Source organism: Pollachius pollachius, assembly GCF_949987615.1.
Source record: "Pollachius pollachius genome assembly, chromosome: 13".
Lineage (NCBI taxonomy): Eukaryota > Metazoa > Chordata > Actinopteri > Gadiformes > Gadidae > Pollachius > Pollachius pollachius.
The window spans coordinates 20,515,901-20,528,829 of record NC_136946.1 but is presented as its reverse complement, the minus strand read 5'-3'; the positions used below and the strand labels follow the sequence as shown (position 1 = coordinate 20,528,829).

The 12,929-nt window shown below is 50.3% G+C and overlaps 2 protein-coding genes across 2 annotated transcripts; one reads left to right on the top strand and one right to left on the bottom strand.

Annotated features, from left to right (window-relative positions):
* Positions 1–559: 559 nt before the first annotated feature.
* On the bottom strand, positions 560–2,752 carry LOC307084679 (uncharacterized protein). The gene is made up of 5 exons (XM_079749149.1): positions 2,658–2,752; positions 2,347–2,506; positions 1,931–2,012; positions 1,569–1,790; positions 560–1,380 (listed from the first exon to the last, which is right to left on the bottom strand). The coding sequence occupies exons 2-5, from the start codon at positions 2,395–2,397 to the stop codon at positions 983–985; spliced, it is 753 nt and encodes a 250-aa protein (XP_079605275.1). The 5' UTR covers positions 2,398–2,506; positions 2,658–2,752; the 3' UTR covers positions 560–982.
* An 85-nt stretch (positions 2,753–2,837) lies between these two features.
* On the top strand, positions 2,838–9,693 carry klhl7 (kelch-like family member 7). The gene is made up of 12 exons (XM_079749148.1): positions 2,838–3,278; positions 3,362–3,464; positions 3,548–3,641; positions 4,182–4,306; positions 4,698–4,873; positions 5,176–5,350; positions 5,720–5,862; positions 6,107–6,347; positions 6,791–6,992; positions 7,323–7,420; positions 7,639–7,822; positions 8,203–9,693. Exons 1-12 carry the CDS (start codon positions 3,147–3,149, stop codon positions 8,429–8,431), a joined length of 1,902 nt encoding a protein of 633 aa, XP_079605274.1. The 5' UTR covers positions 2,838–3,146; the 3' UTR covers positions 8,432–9,693.
* Positions 9,694–12,929: the final 3,236 nt, after the last annotated feature.

Below are 12,929 nucleotides of genomic sequence, written 5' to 3'. Positions count from 1 at the left end.
CAATGAAACGATGGATAGGGCTGCATGTTCATAATTTCCACCATCAGGGTAAGTTGTAGCCCCCAGTAAGGCTCTTTGACAGCACAAAGTTAACTATCAAATATGCCATTAATAAATTATTCGCCTTAAACCGATTTAAAATCGAGTGATTTTTAAAAGGGCTTGCTAGTCAAATAATGTAGAGGACATTTGATTTAGCCACCATTTAGAAAGAGTCGGCTGCCTTGCTCGATATAGGACTGTATTTCAGATTTGAATGACTAGACTAGTCTAGGATAATGGTTCTCAAATAGATAAGTTTTTCATGTTTTCATATGAGATGAAGGTAGGACGTAAGATAGGCTACATACATGGGTTTCATACAAGACCAAAAGTAGTTTTCCACTCACTAAGAGTCTCCTACTACATTCCCCTTCGCAAATAGTTTAAGCCACCACTCAAAATGTCTTTAATATTCCAACAATTCAAATCCCCTCTGTATTGGTGACACATTATTTGAAAAACGTGCAAAGATTCACAAGGAATTAAGTCTTTCATTTAATATGAATTTACTGGGCACATTAAGCTGTACAATATATATATATATATATGCATTAGTAATAAATGCCATTTAACATTGGATAATGTCCTTCACTTATGTACTTATGAGAGCAAATCCAAATAGGACAGTGTAAAATATAAGGATACAATGCCCCCTTCTGTTGAACTTGACATAGGAAAACTTGACATAATTTGTATAAAACTATTATTGCATTAGAAATAATAAATGGCACTGTTCACAGTTGTCATGGCTGAAGTCTTCTAGTTGGAGTGTGTGTGTATTGTGCATGAATCTCAATGTAAAGCATGAATTGTATTTGCATATGTGTGCATGCTTGTGTATGTGCACGTCCTTTGGTGTGTTTGTGTGTGTTTTTCTATGGATATTTATGTGTGTGCTTGCGTAAGTGTGTATCTTTGCAACGTGCACGTGAATAAACCACTAGGGCTCCACTCCGGCTAGCTGAGCCGCCTCATTGAGGACCTCCCCAGCTCTCTGTTTGTATCCCAGCGATAGCTTCTTCCCCCTCCTCATCTCCCTCAAGCAGGCCTGCAGGTTCTCCTCCAGCCGCTGTCGCTCCTGGTAGTTGGGCGCCGCTTTGGCCACCTGGCCGACCAGCTTTTCCTCGCTCCGGAGCAGCCAACCAATCAGCTCCTGGAGCTTGGTCCCCAGCGAGACGGTCATCTTTGCGGCCTGAGACACGCCCCTCAGCTCGTCCTGGGCCGACAGCAGGCGTTGAGGGGGTGGCTCGCTATTCCGGTCCTCCACGGACTCCACCGGGGCCGCAGACAGGTGGAAGTCATAGCCCTTCATCTGGAGGCTGATCCTGTAGTGTAGGTCTACATGCAGCAAACAATCCAAATTTACCATAAGCTCTGGGTTTACCGCTCATTTTGCCTTCAATGTAAGAACATTGAAACTTGTGTTTGGGTCGAGTCAGGTGTCATATCAATTACGCGCATCAGTTATGCGGCAGCTTAAGAGGTGTGTGTGTATGTGTGCGTGTCCTCTTGAAGTGCATGCAGACCGTGCTCATCTCTAATCTTCTTCACGCAATCGGAGAGAAGAAGTGTGTTGTCATGGTTACAGCCGTAGGACAGCCGCAGGTGGGCGACGCATCGTGCCAGGGCCTCGTAGTGTTCCCGCTGCTCGTTAAAGGTCTCCGCAACGTCAGAGAACCTCTGGTCCAACTCTGACAGGCCGACCCTCCTCATCTCCAGCCTACCGCTGTGTGTCGTAGCTGTGTCTGCTATGTTAGTTGACACACACCAACACAGGTGAGAGGGAGAGACCGAGGCAGGGATACAGCGATAGGATGGAAGAGATATCATTAGCATGGAATGTAGTACATTATTTTACAGTGTCCTTCTTCGACATAGGTCGACTTACCAGTGGGAGCTGGCCGGGTCTGTCTGGCGGATTCAGTCGTGGTTGGTTGTGTGGATGCTGCAGGTTGAAGCAACGGCCGCCTCTGTGTTGGCAGGGGTACATGAGTTGCATTTATTTATTTCTAAACAATTACTAGACTTCTTCAATGTCAATACAATAATGAGAGATTTGATCCTAGATGTAGGCGCAAATAAATGTATCCTAGATGTAGCCGTCATGAACTTCACCAAACCTGTTTGGTGAAGTTCATGACGTTGTACTTCATAAAATCGTTTGCCTGTTAACAGCGCCCAACATTGTCCATTATTTCAGAAGTGCGTAACGGATGGGTAGGTCTGGGTAGGCCTGGATATACAGATTATAATAATAATCGGTTTATAATCTCATATTCCCCTTGGTTCCTCGCAAACTCATACCTCGTCATCGGCGTTTTCCCCAGAGAAGCAACAGCAACACAGAGAAGCCATGTTTCTCTCTGGGCTGTGTGGTCGCCAGGTCAATCATCTCTCTGCTCATTTGTGTTTGCCCTGCATTCCTCATGACGTCAGCGTCATGGGATTTATTTCGATTTTCTTCCTGGATTTTTAGTGTAAAGTTGAAAAAGTTGAAACAGGTGCAACGAGGGGAGGAGCAATGGAAAGAGACGATCACAATATAACCCTATGACATTTTACTGCTTGCTTCAAACCCAAACTGCAATCATTAGTTTGATCAAATTGGTACAAACCTGTTGGCCCAAATAGGTCCATGGCTGGCCCGAACAGATCCTCTGAACAGGGTCTGTGTCACGAACACAGTGCGATCTGTACCGAAAGTTGACTGTCAGTTCACCTTGTGCCCGCGAGAGGGCAATCGTTTATTTAATTAAACTACAACCACAGAAGAAGATGACACACCCAATAAGGAACAACAGAAAAACATCAATACATCTGAATACAAATAATTCAACACACATCTTTGAAAACAACTGGAGATTACAATTAAAACAAACATTGTCAGAAATCCGTTGAACACCATCCCTGACACCAGTTCAACGATGGTCTGGTGAGGACTCTAGAGGACCCTTATCTGCCATAGCATCAACGTTAGCTCTGCTAGTCTTGTAGGCGTTGCTGAGTTGTTTTTGGTTCAAACTCAACAACTACATACATCTACATTGGTTGGTGTGAACACGACCGTTTTCCACCGTTTTCCACTTTGCCGAATCCAGCTCGAAATGACGGGGTCGGTGGCTTCTCCACAGAAAGCTCCGTGCACCAGGAAGAAAAACGAGAGGAAATGTGCAACCAAAGAAGAGTACAGGCAGCTTACTAGCATGCTGGGAGTCATGAACAACCTGAGAAAGCAGGTTTGTGTGTGCGTGTGTGTGTGTCAGCCACATATATGCTTGATTGTGCTAAACTCAATATACCATTTACATTTTCTCAAAAGGGTACCCTCTGTGATGTGATCCTGGTCGTTCAGGGAAAACATTTCCATGCTCATAGAGTTGTGCTTGCTGCTGCCAGCCACTACTTCAACCTCATGTTCACCAGTAAGCCACACACACACACACACACACACACACAATGCTGCATGTTGGGGTCGTATCTCTTCAACCTGTCTTTCCTCCACCAGCCAGCATGCTCGAGTCCCTGTCCCATGAGGTGGAGCTGCGCAGCGCAGAGCCGGAGATCATTGAGATGCTGGTGGAGTTTGTCTACACAGCCCGGTAAGAGGCGAGACCACTAGTGTTGAGCTGCAAGATGTATTGTTACCGCGGTTGTATGCATACAGTTCATAATGGCAGCGGATGACCCTGTTAGTGCTTAAGGTAATAAGACCAGTTTCTGCTTTATATATGTTGGTGGGAATACATCAGCTAAAATGGTCTATTTAAACCCTTGCTGGGATGTTTATCTTATAGAAGGCAGTTCACCCCACACTGGCAGTTTTCTTTTTCAAAGGGACTAGTGAGAATAGGACCAAAGCATAGAAAGAGTGCAGTAGAGCTATAGCAATACGCTCAGGGTTATCAGTTCAGCGAATGCTGTTAGTTCATATCATCAAGTTGGTTCTCAATGTAACATTAGCAATAACAACAAGTTAGCTTTCACGGCAACTCTGGACTAAAGAAATGCCCCTGTGCTAAGAGTTTTTATTCTAACATTTAAACCCCACCTACTCTAATGTGTGTGTGTGTGTGTGTGTGTGTGTGTGTGTGTGTGTGTGTGTGTGTGTGTGTGTGTGTGTGTGTGTGTGTGTGTCTTAGGATCTCTGTAAACAGCAGTAACGTCCAGTCCCTGCTGGATGCAGCCAACCAGTACCAGATCGAGCCGGTGAAGAAGATGTGTATGGAGTTCCTCAAAGGACAGGTCGACGCCACCAACTGCTTAGGTGAGAGAGAGAGTGAGTGAATGAGTTGAGTCCAGGGATGGTTATGTAGCCCAGTATAAAGGTAGACTCCAAAATTGGACTGAACCTTTGAAACATTAATTGTCATAATTTCTCGTGTTCGAATAGTAGCAAGTCTTTTTCTGAGGTGTCAATGAGGTGAAGTTTTATTTCAGTGCAGGGGTGGGCAGTACAACGTTTCGAAAGTCTTGAGACTCACGAATAGAGCCTTTATCACCTCTATTATTTAGGTTGGGGCTCTGGTTAAATCAACCTATGACCTGATACCCAACTCCCCCGATGATAAGTTAAATCTTCAGAATTTGGGGGGTCCCTGTTGCCGCAGGTGAGGGCTTGTTTGACCTGGTCCCCCTCCCTCCCTCCCTTGAGGCAGGTATCTCTGCCCTAGCGGAGTGCATGGACTGCCCCGACCTGAAGGGGGCGGCGGAGGACTTTGTGCAGATCCACTTCACAGAGGTCTACAAGCTGGACGAGTTCCTGCAGCTGGATGTGGCGCAGCTCACGCACCTGCTGCACCAGGACCAGCTCACAGTGCGCGCCGAGGCGCAGGTGACGCACACGCACATGCATGCACGGACACACGCCTGCAGATACCTACAAAAACACAATGACATGCATGCACACACACTTTCACGTAACAAATTTCAAACATTTCAATAAACTGAACATTCAAAGAGTCATAGAGCATACCACATACAGTCTGTACTGTGTGTGTATTTCATCTCTTAGAGAGAATAAACCAAAGGATGATCATCAACCAAATTCATGTAGATGTTTGAGTGCAATGAATAGAATAGCATAGAACATCTATTGTGTGTGTGTGTGTGCGTGTGGGTTCTGCATGCGTGCAGATCTACGACGCGGCGATGCGCTGGCTGAAGTACGATGCGTGCAACAGGCAGCGTCACATGGTGGAGGTGCTGGGCTGTGTGCGCTTCCCGCTCGTCTCCAAGACCTTCCTGTCCAAGACGGTGCAGGCGGAGCCGCTCATCCAGGACAACCCTCAGTGCCTGAAGATGGTCATTGGTGAGTCACACACTTTCACATACACACACGCTCCATGCAAATGAACAATATTTAATTTTGAGAACTTTGTCAATCCAAGCTGTATGACGGGGAAGAGGTAGTGAGGTTGGTTAGTGGGGGTGTTTGAAACAGATATAAAAAGGTCCCGGGTTTGAACCCCATTACCCGCAGTTTACCCTTGGCCGTCCTTGAGAAAGATGCCTAACCTCTCAATGATGAAATGTATCACAGCAATTCATTGCACCTCATTCTCAATCAAAGCCTCTACCAAATGATGATGAATGTAATGGAGTGGAAATGATGCTGTGATGATGTCCTTTACCTCCTGTTGATGTCCCACCCACTCCCCGTCGTGGCGTGATTCCCTAGGCGGGATGCGCTACCACCTGCTGTCCCTGGAGGACCGGGAGGACCTGGGAGAGAGCAGCCGGCCGCGGCGCAAGAAACATGACTACCGCATTGCCCTGTTCGGAGGCTCGCAGCCGCAGTCCTGCCGCTACTTCAACCCCAAGGTAGCAGCACACACCGTACTAACTCACTCACTTTGAATCTTAAAACCTGTGTCATCCTATTAATGTGCATTAAGTGTTAGTCGATTTTGTCAATACCACTATTCTGTAATATACTGTTGTAAATACTGGTGGTCAATGGACAATACTACGGAACCAGTGTTGCTAGTGTAAGGGCCAGATAAGGTCCTTTGAAAATGGCCGCCAATGACGATGTGTGTGTTTCTGGCTGTGTGTCTTCGGCCAGGACTCAAGCTGGACAGACATACGGTGCCCATTTGAGAAGCGTCGCGACGCCACGGTGGTGTTCTGGGACAACGTGGTCTACATTCTGGGCGGCTCACAGCTCTTCCCCATCAAGAGGATGGACTGCTACAACGTGCTGAAGGACAGCTGGTACTCCAAGCTGGGGCCGCCCACGTCACGGGACAGCCTGGCCGCCTGCGCCTCCCAGGGCAAGATCTACACCTCGGGAGGCTCCGAAGTGGGTGAGCACCAGGGGCCGGCTTTCATTTGATTGTTTTTCCGTTCGACAAAACCCTCCCGCCAGATCAAAGGGTGACATTGTTTTTGTTAGTGTGAACAGGTGGATGCACTCGGGTGTGTTCTAAGTAAATACAGACCCATTTAAAGTACACACAGTTTTCTTTGAATTTTGTCTATTCATGGTCGCGTGGCCTTTGTCTCATCCAGTCATCCCTTTTAATTTGAGAAAAGGGTGTTCAAATTCTGTGTTAAATAAGGGGATCAAGCCATCGCAGATGGCCGGGAATTCACAACAACTCAACGTAATCAAATGATGTAATAACGATGTCACTATTATGCAACAGCAATAATACTGAGCTCCAGTGTGGTCGTTCCAGACCTTGTAAGGACCACACCTAAAGCCGTATCATACCATGCCCTGACGTCCCTCTCTCCCCCGCGGCAGGCAGCTCGGCGCTGGACCTGTTTGAGTGCTACGACACACGCACCGAGACGTGGCAGGTGAAGGCCAGCATGCTGATGGCTCGCTGCAGCCACGGCTCGGCTGAGGCCAGTGGCCTCATCTACGTCTGCGGCGGCACCATGGGCAACAACGTCTCGGGCCGTGTGCTCAACAACTGCGAGGTGTACGACCCCAGCACGCAGCAGTGAGTGTGGCGCTCGCCGATGACGGGTGCATTGGATTGGCTGATCCGTTCATACCTCCCTTGTGCTCTCTCAGTCCTCGGTTACCTCTTCATGTTTAATCACGTCGAACAACAAGCAGAACAAGTACAAATACAAATTGCATCGTTCATAATTTCTTCATAAGGAGAATATAATTAATTTCTGGGCGGAGTAGGATAGTGACGTGAAAAGGTTCTGGGTTCGATCCCGAAGGTCAGCCATGTAGCTGTATGTATCCTTGAGGAAAACCACTAGCACCTCCCTCCCTCTTGTTTGACTTGTACCTGAATCCCTCCCCTGTCTCCCCTCAGATGGAGGGAGCTGTGTGGGATGAGAGAGTCCAGGAAGAACCACGGCCTGGTGGTGGTCAACAACCGCCTCTATGCCATCGGAGGCCAGGGAGCCGTGGGTAAGAACCATAATCACCTGACTTCATCAAGTGTTTAACAGCCGATAGGAAACACGGTTCGATGATGGAAAACAGACTTAACAGTCGGGCGGAACATAGGGGCCGCTGCCTATCGGTGGTCACTGTAGATGTCGATCGTGGTAAAGAACCTGTGCGTTCATTGAATATGAACTGGATCCATGCATGTGTGTCTCGCCTCACGGCTGATATGTCCCAAGGCGGGCTGGACTCGGTGGAGTACTACGACATCGCCAGCAACGAGTGGCGCGCCGCCGCGCCCATGCCCTGGCGGGGTCTGACGGTCAAGTGCGCGGCGGTGGGCGACATCATCTACGTCCTGGCGGGGTTCCAAGGGGTAGGGCGGCTCGGGCACGTCCTGGAGTACCACACCGAGAGCGACAGGTGAGAGGACACAGACGGGATCCTCTCCACTTCAATCTTAGTCTCCAGGAATTGTAGACTCCACAGAGAAGAATAAGGACTTAAGAGTATGCTAAGACACATTTGACATGTGGGAGGGTCCCCCCAGCATACCCAGTGGACTGTGCAAACTGGTAGGCAGATCTATCCATTACATATGGGTGGCCTAATCCCCATCACAGCCGTATATTCAACAGTAAGATAATTAGTACGTGTGTGTGTGTGTGTGTGTGTGTGTGTGTGTGTGTGTGTGTGTGTGTGTGTGTGTGTGTGTGTGTGTGTGTGTGTGTGTGTGTGTGTGTGTGTGTGTGTGTGTGTGTGTGCGTCCGTCCGTCCGTCCGTCCGTCCGTCCGTCCGTCCAGGTGGGTGACGTGCACCACGGTGCGAGCATTCCCCGTCACCAGCTGCCTCATCTGCGTGGTGGACACGTGCGGAGTGAACGAAGAAGAGGACATGGACCTCATAGACTCCCAGACCCACGCTGATGCCAAGGCCCCAGCTCCGCCGGCAGCATCGTCCTCATCCTCATCAGCGGCCGCCTCATCAGAGGAGAGGACTCCCGACCCCGGGGCCACTAATGCACTATGTTAGCGACACCCTTTTCCAAGCATGATTTGTATTAATGTAATTTTCCAGAGTATTTCAATTAGTGAATCACGGTGGTGTGGTGTCAGGATGTTGGTCAGGGTACTGAGGGGTGCAGCTTCTCGTTTAGGATCCTTGTTTTAACTCACATGAGGGAAGTACTTTGGAAACTTGTAAATCGTTATTTTAAGTAGTTCAAACGTTTTTTTTATTTTTGGACTGATTAACCTTTATGTCGTGTTCGTTTCTCCCCCCTTATTTTTTTGTCAAATTTGACTGGCCTGCTTTAACTGCCCTTACATTAAAACAAAAACCATTGATCATCAACAAATTTTATTTAACTCCCTTTAAACATGTAAACAATGTCTCAGACTACTGGTTTACATGAATAACTGCAGTAAATAGACACAGAAATTGAAAGTTGTATTCCAAAATTAACATTTATTGTAAAAATAATTACAGAAAAATCAAAACAGAGACCAAATTCACAGAACATCAGAACATCAACATGAACACATAGTGTGTGTGTTCAAACAAAGGAGTGGCATTTTGCAATCAGGTCGCAGTGTGCCTTGCAAACGTAGGCATCACATTTGAAACATGTAAGACTTGTCTCATTGTCTCTAGGGGCACAGAGCTCGCATCTCTTCTGTTTCTGCCCCTGGTTTGGGGGGGGAGAGCGGCCAGGGCAGTGACTGGGGCTTGCAGACTCCTCACCAGAGTGCCAGAGGCAGGTGTGCGGGGAAGGTGCTTGCGCCGTTGAATTAGAGGAGTCACTAAAGCTTTCCCAAGCTCTGCCAGGAAGAGTCTCCTCTTGAAACATTTCCCCTGATTCCAGGCTGGGTCGATCGCTGTCCACACCACATATGCATTACATGCAGACACAACGAGGATGTTGTGGAACACCGCCACAGGCCAATGAGCTGTCATTCGCTTCCAGGTGTATGTACCAGTAAGCTGCAATGAAAGAAACAATAATGAATAGATTGGAAACAATATTGAACCTGTCTTACACAAAATGCAATGTTTTACATGAATACAAGTAAATCAAATGCATGACAGATGAAAATATACATTACCTTATCAAGGCAGTCAACGCCTCCTTTGTTTCTGTTGTAGTCCAGGATGATCTGGGGTTTCCTGTGCTCTGCTTTGCTGACAGCATCGTCTTTGTGCAGAGTGCTCATCAGGATGACATTCTTATTTTTCTTGGGCAAATATGACACAAGACTGTGTGTGTGTCGACACCAGTGCAGGGGGAAGTTGAGGCTTGTTCTTCCTAACTGTCCCCACCATGGTGAGCTTTCATTTCAGCAGCTCCTGACCAAGCCCAAGTGATGTGAAAAAGTTATCACATGTGATGTTATGCCCCTTGAGACCGGCTGTAATGTCCAACACAACACGCATGCCTTGTTTTTTTTCTGGCCTTCCAGTAACAGGATCCCATACTTGCCTGGTTTGCTTGGGATGTACTGTTTGAATTGACAGCGACCTCTGAAAAGGACCAGGCGCTCGTCCACTGTCACCTCAGGGCCTGGATTGTACATCAGTGTTAGGCGCTCCACCCACCTGTCCCAAACGTTCCTGATGGCAGCCAGTTTGTCGTCTCGCCAGCGGAAAGTTTGTGTAGCTCTGTCATCAAATCTGATAACTCTTGAGAGGACATGAAACTGCTACAGGGACATAGTTGACCGGAATATAGGCCTCCCTGACTCTGCATCCCACAGACTTTTTGTAGCTTCATTGTTGGACCGATGTACTCCTGCTAGAATCAACAGACCCATGTAGGCTCGGAGGCCTACCTGATCCAATGCCTTCCACGTGTCCGCAAACACACGCCCCCCTTCCAGGTTTGTCATCACCAGTATAATTTCCACTATGGACTCTGGTAAAAAGAGTTGGAAGCTGGACTTGATGTCATTCACACGAGATGTTGCATACCGTGTGTAGCGGGTTGGATGAATGAGAGCAGGCGGGGTTGTCGTTCTCTCCGCAGGAGATCGGTTTATTTTGCGACATAAACTGAACAGAAATCTCAAACGGTAACAAAAAGGTCATTTAGCCGTCTCTCGGTGAATCTGGCTCAGCGTCACGCTCGCTCCGGACCTCCCTGGTCCGTTTGCTCCCGGGTCTCCTACTATAACAGAAAACAGGCACATAAGTACAGCCTCCCTGATTGACCTGAGTGCAGACACCTGCTCGTCACCAGGTTCAATCCCCCCCCCGGCCAATCCCGTGCGTTCCCAACCTGTCCATACTCCCCCTGCAGGCCAGACGTCGCACGTCCCCCCACACGCCCCCACCGCCCGACACCGGCCGGGGTCACATCCGGCCGCCGACTCACTCCCCCCCCCCCGGAGCGGGAGAGGAAGTCTGCCACGGCCATTTGTGCCCCAGGCCTGTGCATGACCCGAAAGTTAAAGGGCTGCAACGCGAGGTACCACCGGGTGATCCTCGCGTTGGCGTCCTTCATGCGGTGGAGCCACTGGAGGGGGGCGTGGTCGGAGTAGAGGGTGAATGCGCGCCCCAACAGGTAGTAGCGAAGGGCGCCGACCGCCCACCGGATGGCGAGACACTCCTTCTCCACCGTGCTGTACCGACCCTCCCGGTCCGATAGTTTCCGGCTCAGGTACAGCACCGGGCGGTCAACCCCCTCCACCTGCTGGGTCAGGACCGCGCCCAGCCCCCTATCCGACGCGTCCGTCTGCAGGGAGAAAGGGAGATCAAAGTTAGGGGCGCATAGGACCGACTCTCCACAGAGGGCTGTTTTAATAGCCTCAAACGACACCTGGCACGGCTCCGACCACTGGACTGTATCTGGGGCCCTCTTACGGGTGAGGTCGGTCAAGGGGCTGGCCAGGTCCGAGAAGTGTGGCACGAACTGCCGGTAGTACCCTGCCAGCCCCAAGAACCGCCTCACCTCCTTCTTGGTTCTGGGCCGAGCGGAGGCGGCCACCGCCGTGGTTTTAGCAACCTGTGGCCGGACCTCCCCCCCCCCCCAGGTGGTACCCCAGATACTGGATCTCCCTCCGCCCGATTACGCACTTCTTCGGGTTGGCCGTGAGCCCCGCTCGTCTCAGCGACTGAAGGACGGCCGCCACCTGCCGCACATGCTGCTCCCACGTTCCACTATAGATGACCACGTCATCAATGTAGGCAGCAGTATACGCGGCGTGTGGCCGTAACACCCGGTCCATCAGTCGCTGAAACGTGGCCGGGGCCCCGAACAACCCGAACGGAAGCACCTTGAACTGGTATAAACCGAGCGGAGTGGAGAACGCCGTTTTTTCCCGGGCTGCTGGAGACAGCGGAATCTGCCAGTAGCCCTTCGTGCAGTCCAGAGTCGTATAATAGGTGGCCATGCCAAGCCGGTCCACGAGCTCGTCGATCCGAGGCATTGGGTAGGCGTCGAACTTTGAGACCGCGTTCACCCTACGATAGTCCACACAGAATCGGACCGACCCGTCCGGCTTCCCCACAAGCACGACGGGACTGCACCAGTCGCTGTGGGACTCCTCGACCACGCCCAACTCTAACATGGTTGCTAATTCGCGCCGTACCACATCTTGTCTGTGGACGGGCAGCCTATAGGGGCGTGTCCGCACCGTTAACCCGGGCTGCGTCTCGATGTCGTGAGTAATTAGCGGGGTGCGACCGGGCAGGGGCGAAAAGACGTCATCGAACTGGAGTTGCAGGCCGGCAACGTCCCGCGCCTGACTCCGCGAGAGGTCCTCGCCCTGACCTACCGGAGGGGTGGGACCTGGGCCTGGGACTTCCGGCCTGAGCTCTTCTCCCTCCGGCAGCGTCGACGCAAACGCGACAGGGACCACGTCGTTCCACCTCTTCAGGAGGTTGATGTGGTACACCTGTTTGTTTTCGCCCCTGTCCGAACGCGCTACCTCGTAATCCACGTCCCCGACTCGCCACGTGACCACGAAGGGCCCTTGCCACTTCGCGAGTAATTTGGTGTTAGAGGTGGGCAGCAGTACCAGGACCTTGTCCCCCGGGGTGAGATCGCGTAATCTAGTCCCTCTGTCGTACAGGCGTCTCTGACTCTCCTGGGCGCGGTGCAAATGCTCACGTGACAATACCCCTAGTGAGTGAAGCTTTGCACGCAGGTCCATGACGTACTGGATTTCGTTTTTGCTGTCACTGGACCCCTCCTCCCAGTTTTCTTTGATGAGGTCCAGGACGCCCCTGGGCTTGCGCCCATAGAGTAACTCAAATGGGGAAAACCCCGTGGAAGCCTGGGGCACTTCCCGCACTGCAAACAACAGAGGGTCTAGCCATTGATGCCAATTTCGAGCATCTTCATGTACGAACTTGCGGATCATGGACTTTAACGTCCGGTTAAACCTCTCACACAAGCCGTCCGTGGCTGGGTGATAGACGCTTGTGCGGACGGCCTTGACCTTCAACAACCCGTAAAGTTCTCTAATCGTGCGTGACATGAAATTGGTGCCCTGGTCAGTGAGAATCTCTTTCGGGATTCCCACCCGCGATA

Coding starts and splice junctions, on each gene's coding strand:
- LOC307084679 (XM_079749149.1), bottom strand. CDS start 2,397: ATGGCTTCTCTGTGTTGCTGTTGCTTCTCTGGGGAAAACGCCGATGAC. Junction 1,791..1,930: donor GACCCGGCCAGCTCCCACTG/GTAAGTCGACCT, acceptor CAACTAACATAG/CAGACACAGCTACGACACAC. Junction 1,381..1,568: donor GAAGATTAGAGATGAGCACG/GTCTGCATGCAC, acceptor TGCTGCATGTAG/ACCTACACTACAGGATCAGC.
- klhl7 (XM_079749148.1), top strand. CDS start 3,147: ATGACGGGGTCGGTGGCTTCTCCACAGAAAGCTCCGTGCACCAGGAAG. Junction 3,279..3,361: donor TGAACAACCTGAGAAAGCAG/GTTTGTGTGTGC, acceptor TTTTCTCAAAAG/GGTACCCTCTGTGATGTGAT. Junction 5,863..6,106: donor GCCGCTACTTCAACCCCAAG/GTAGCAGCACAC, acceptor GTCTTCGGCCAG/GACTCAAGCTGGACAGACAT.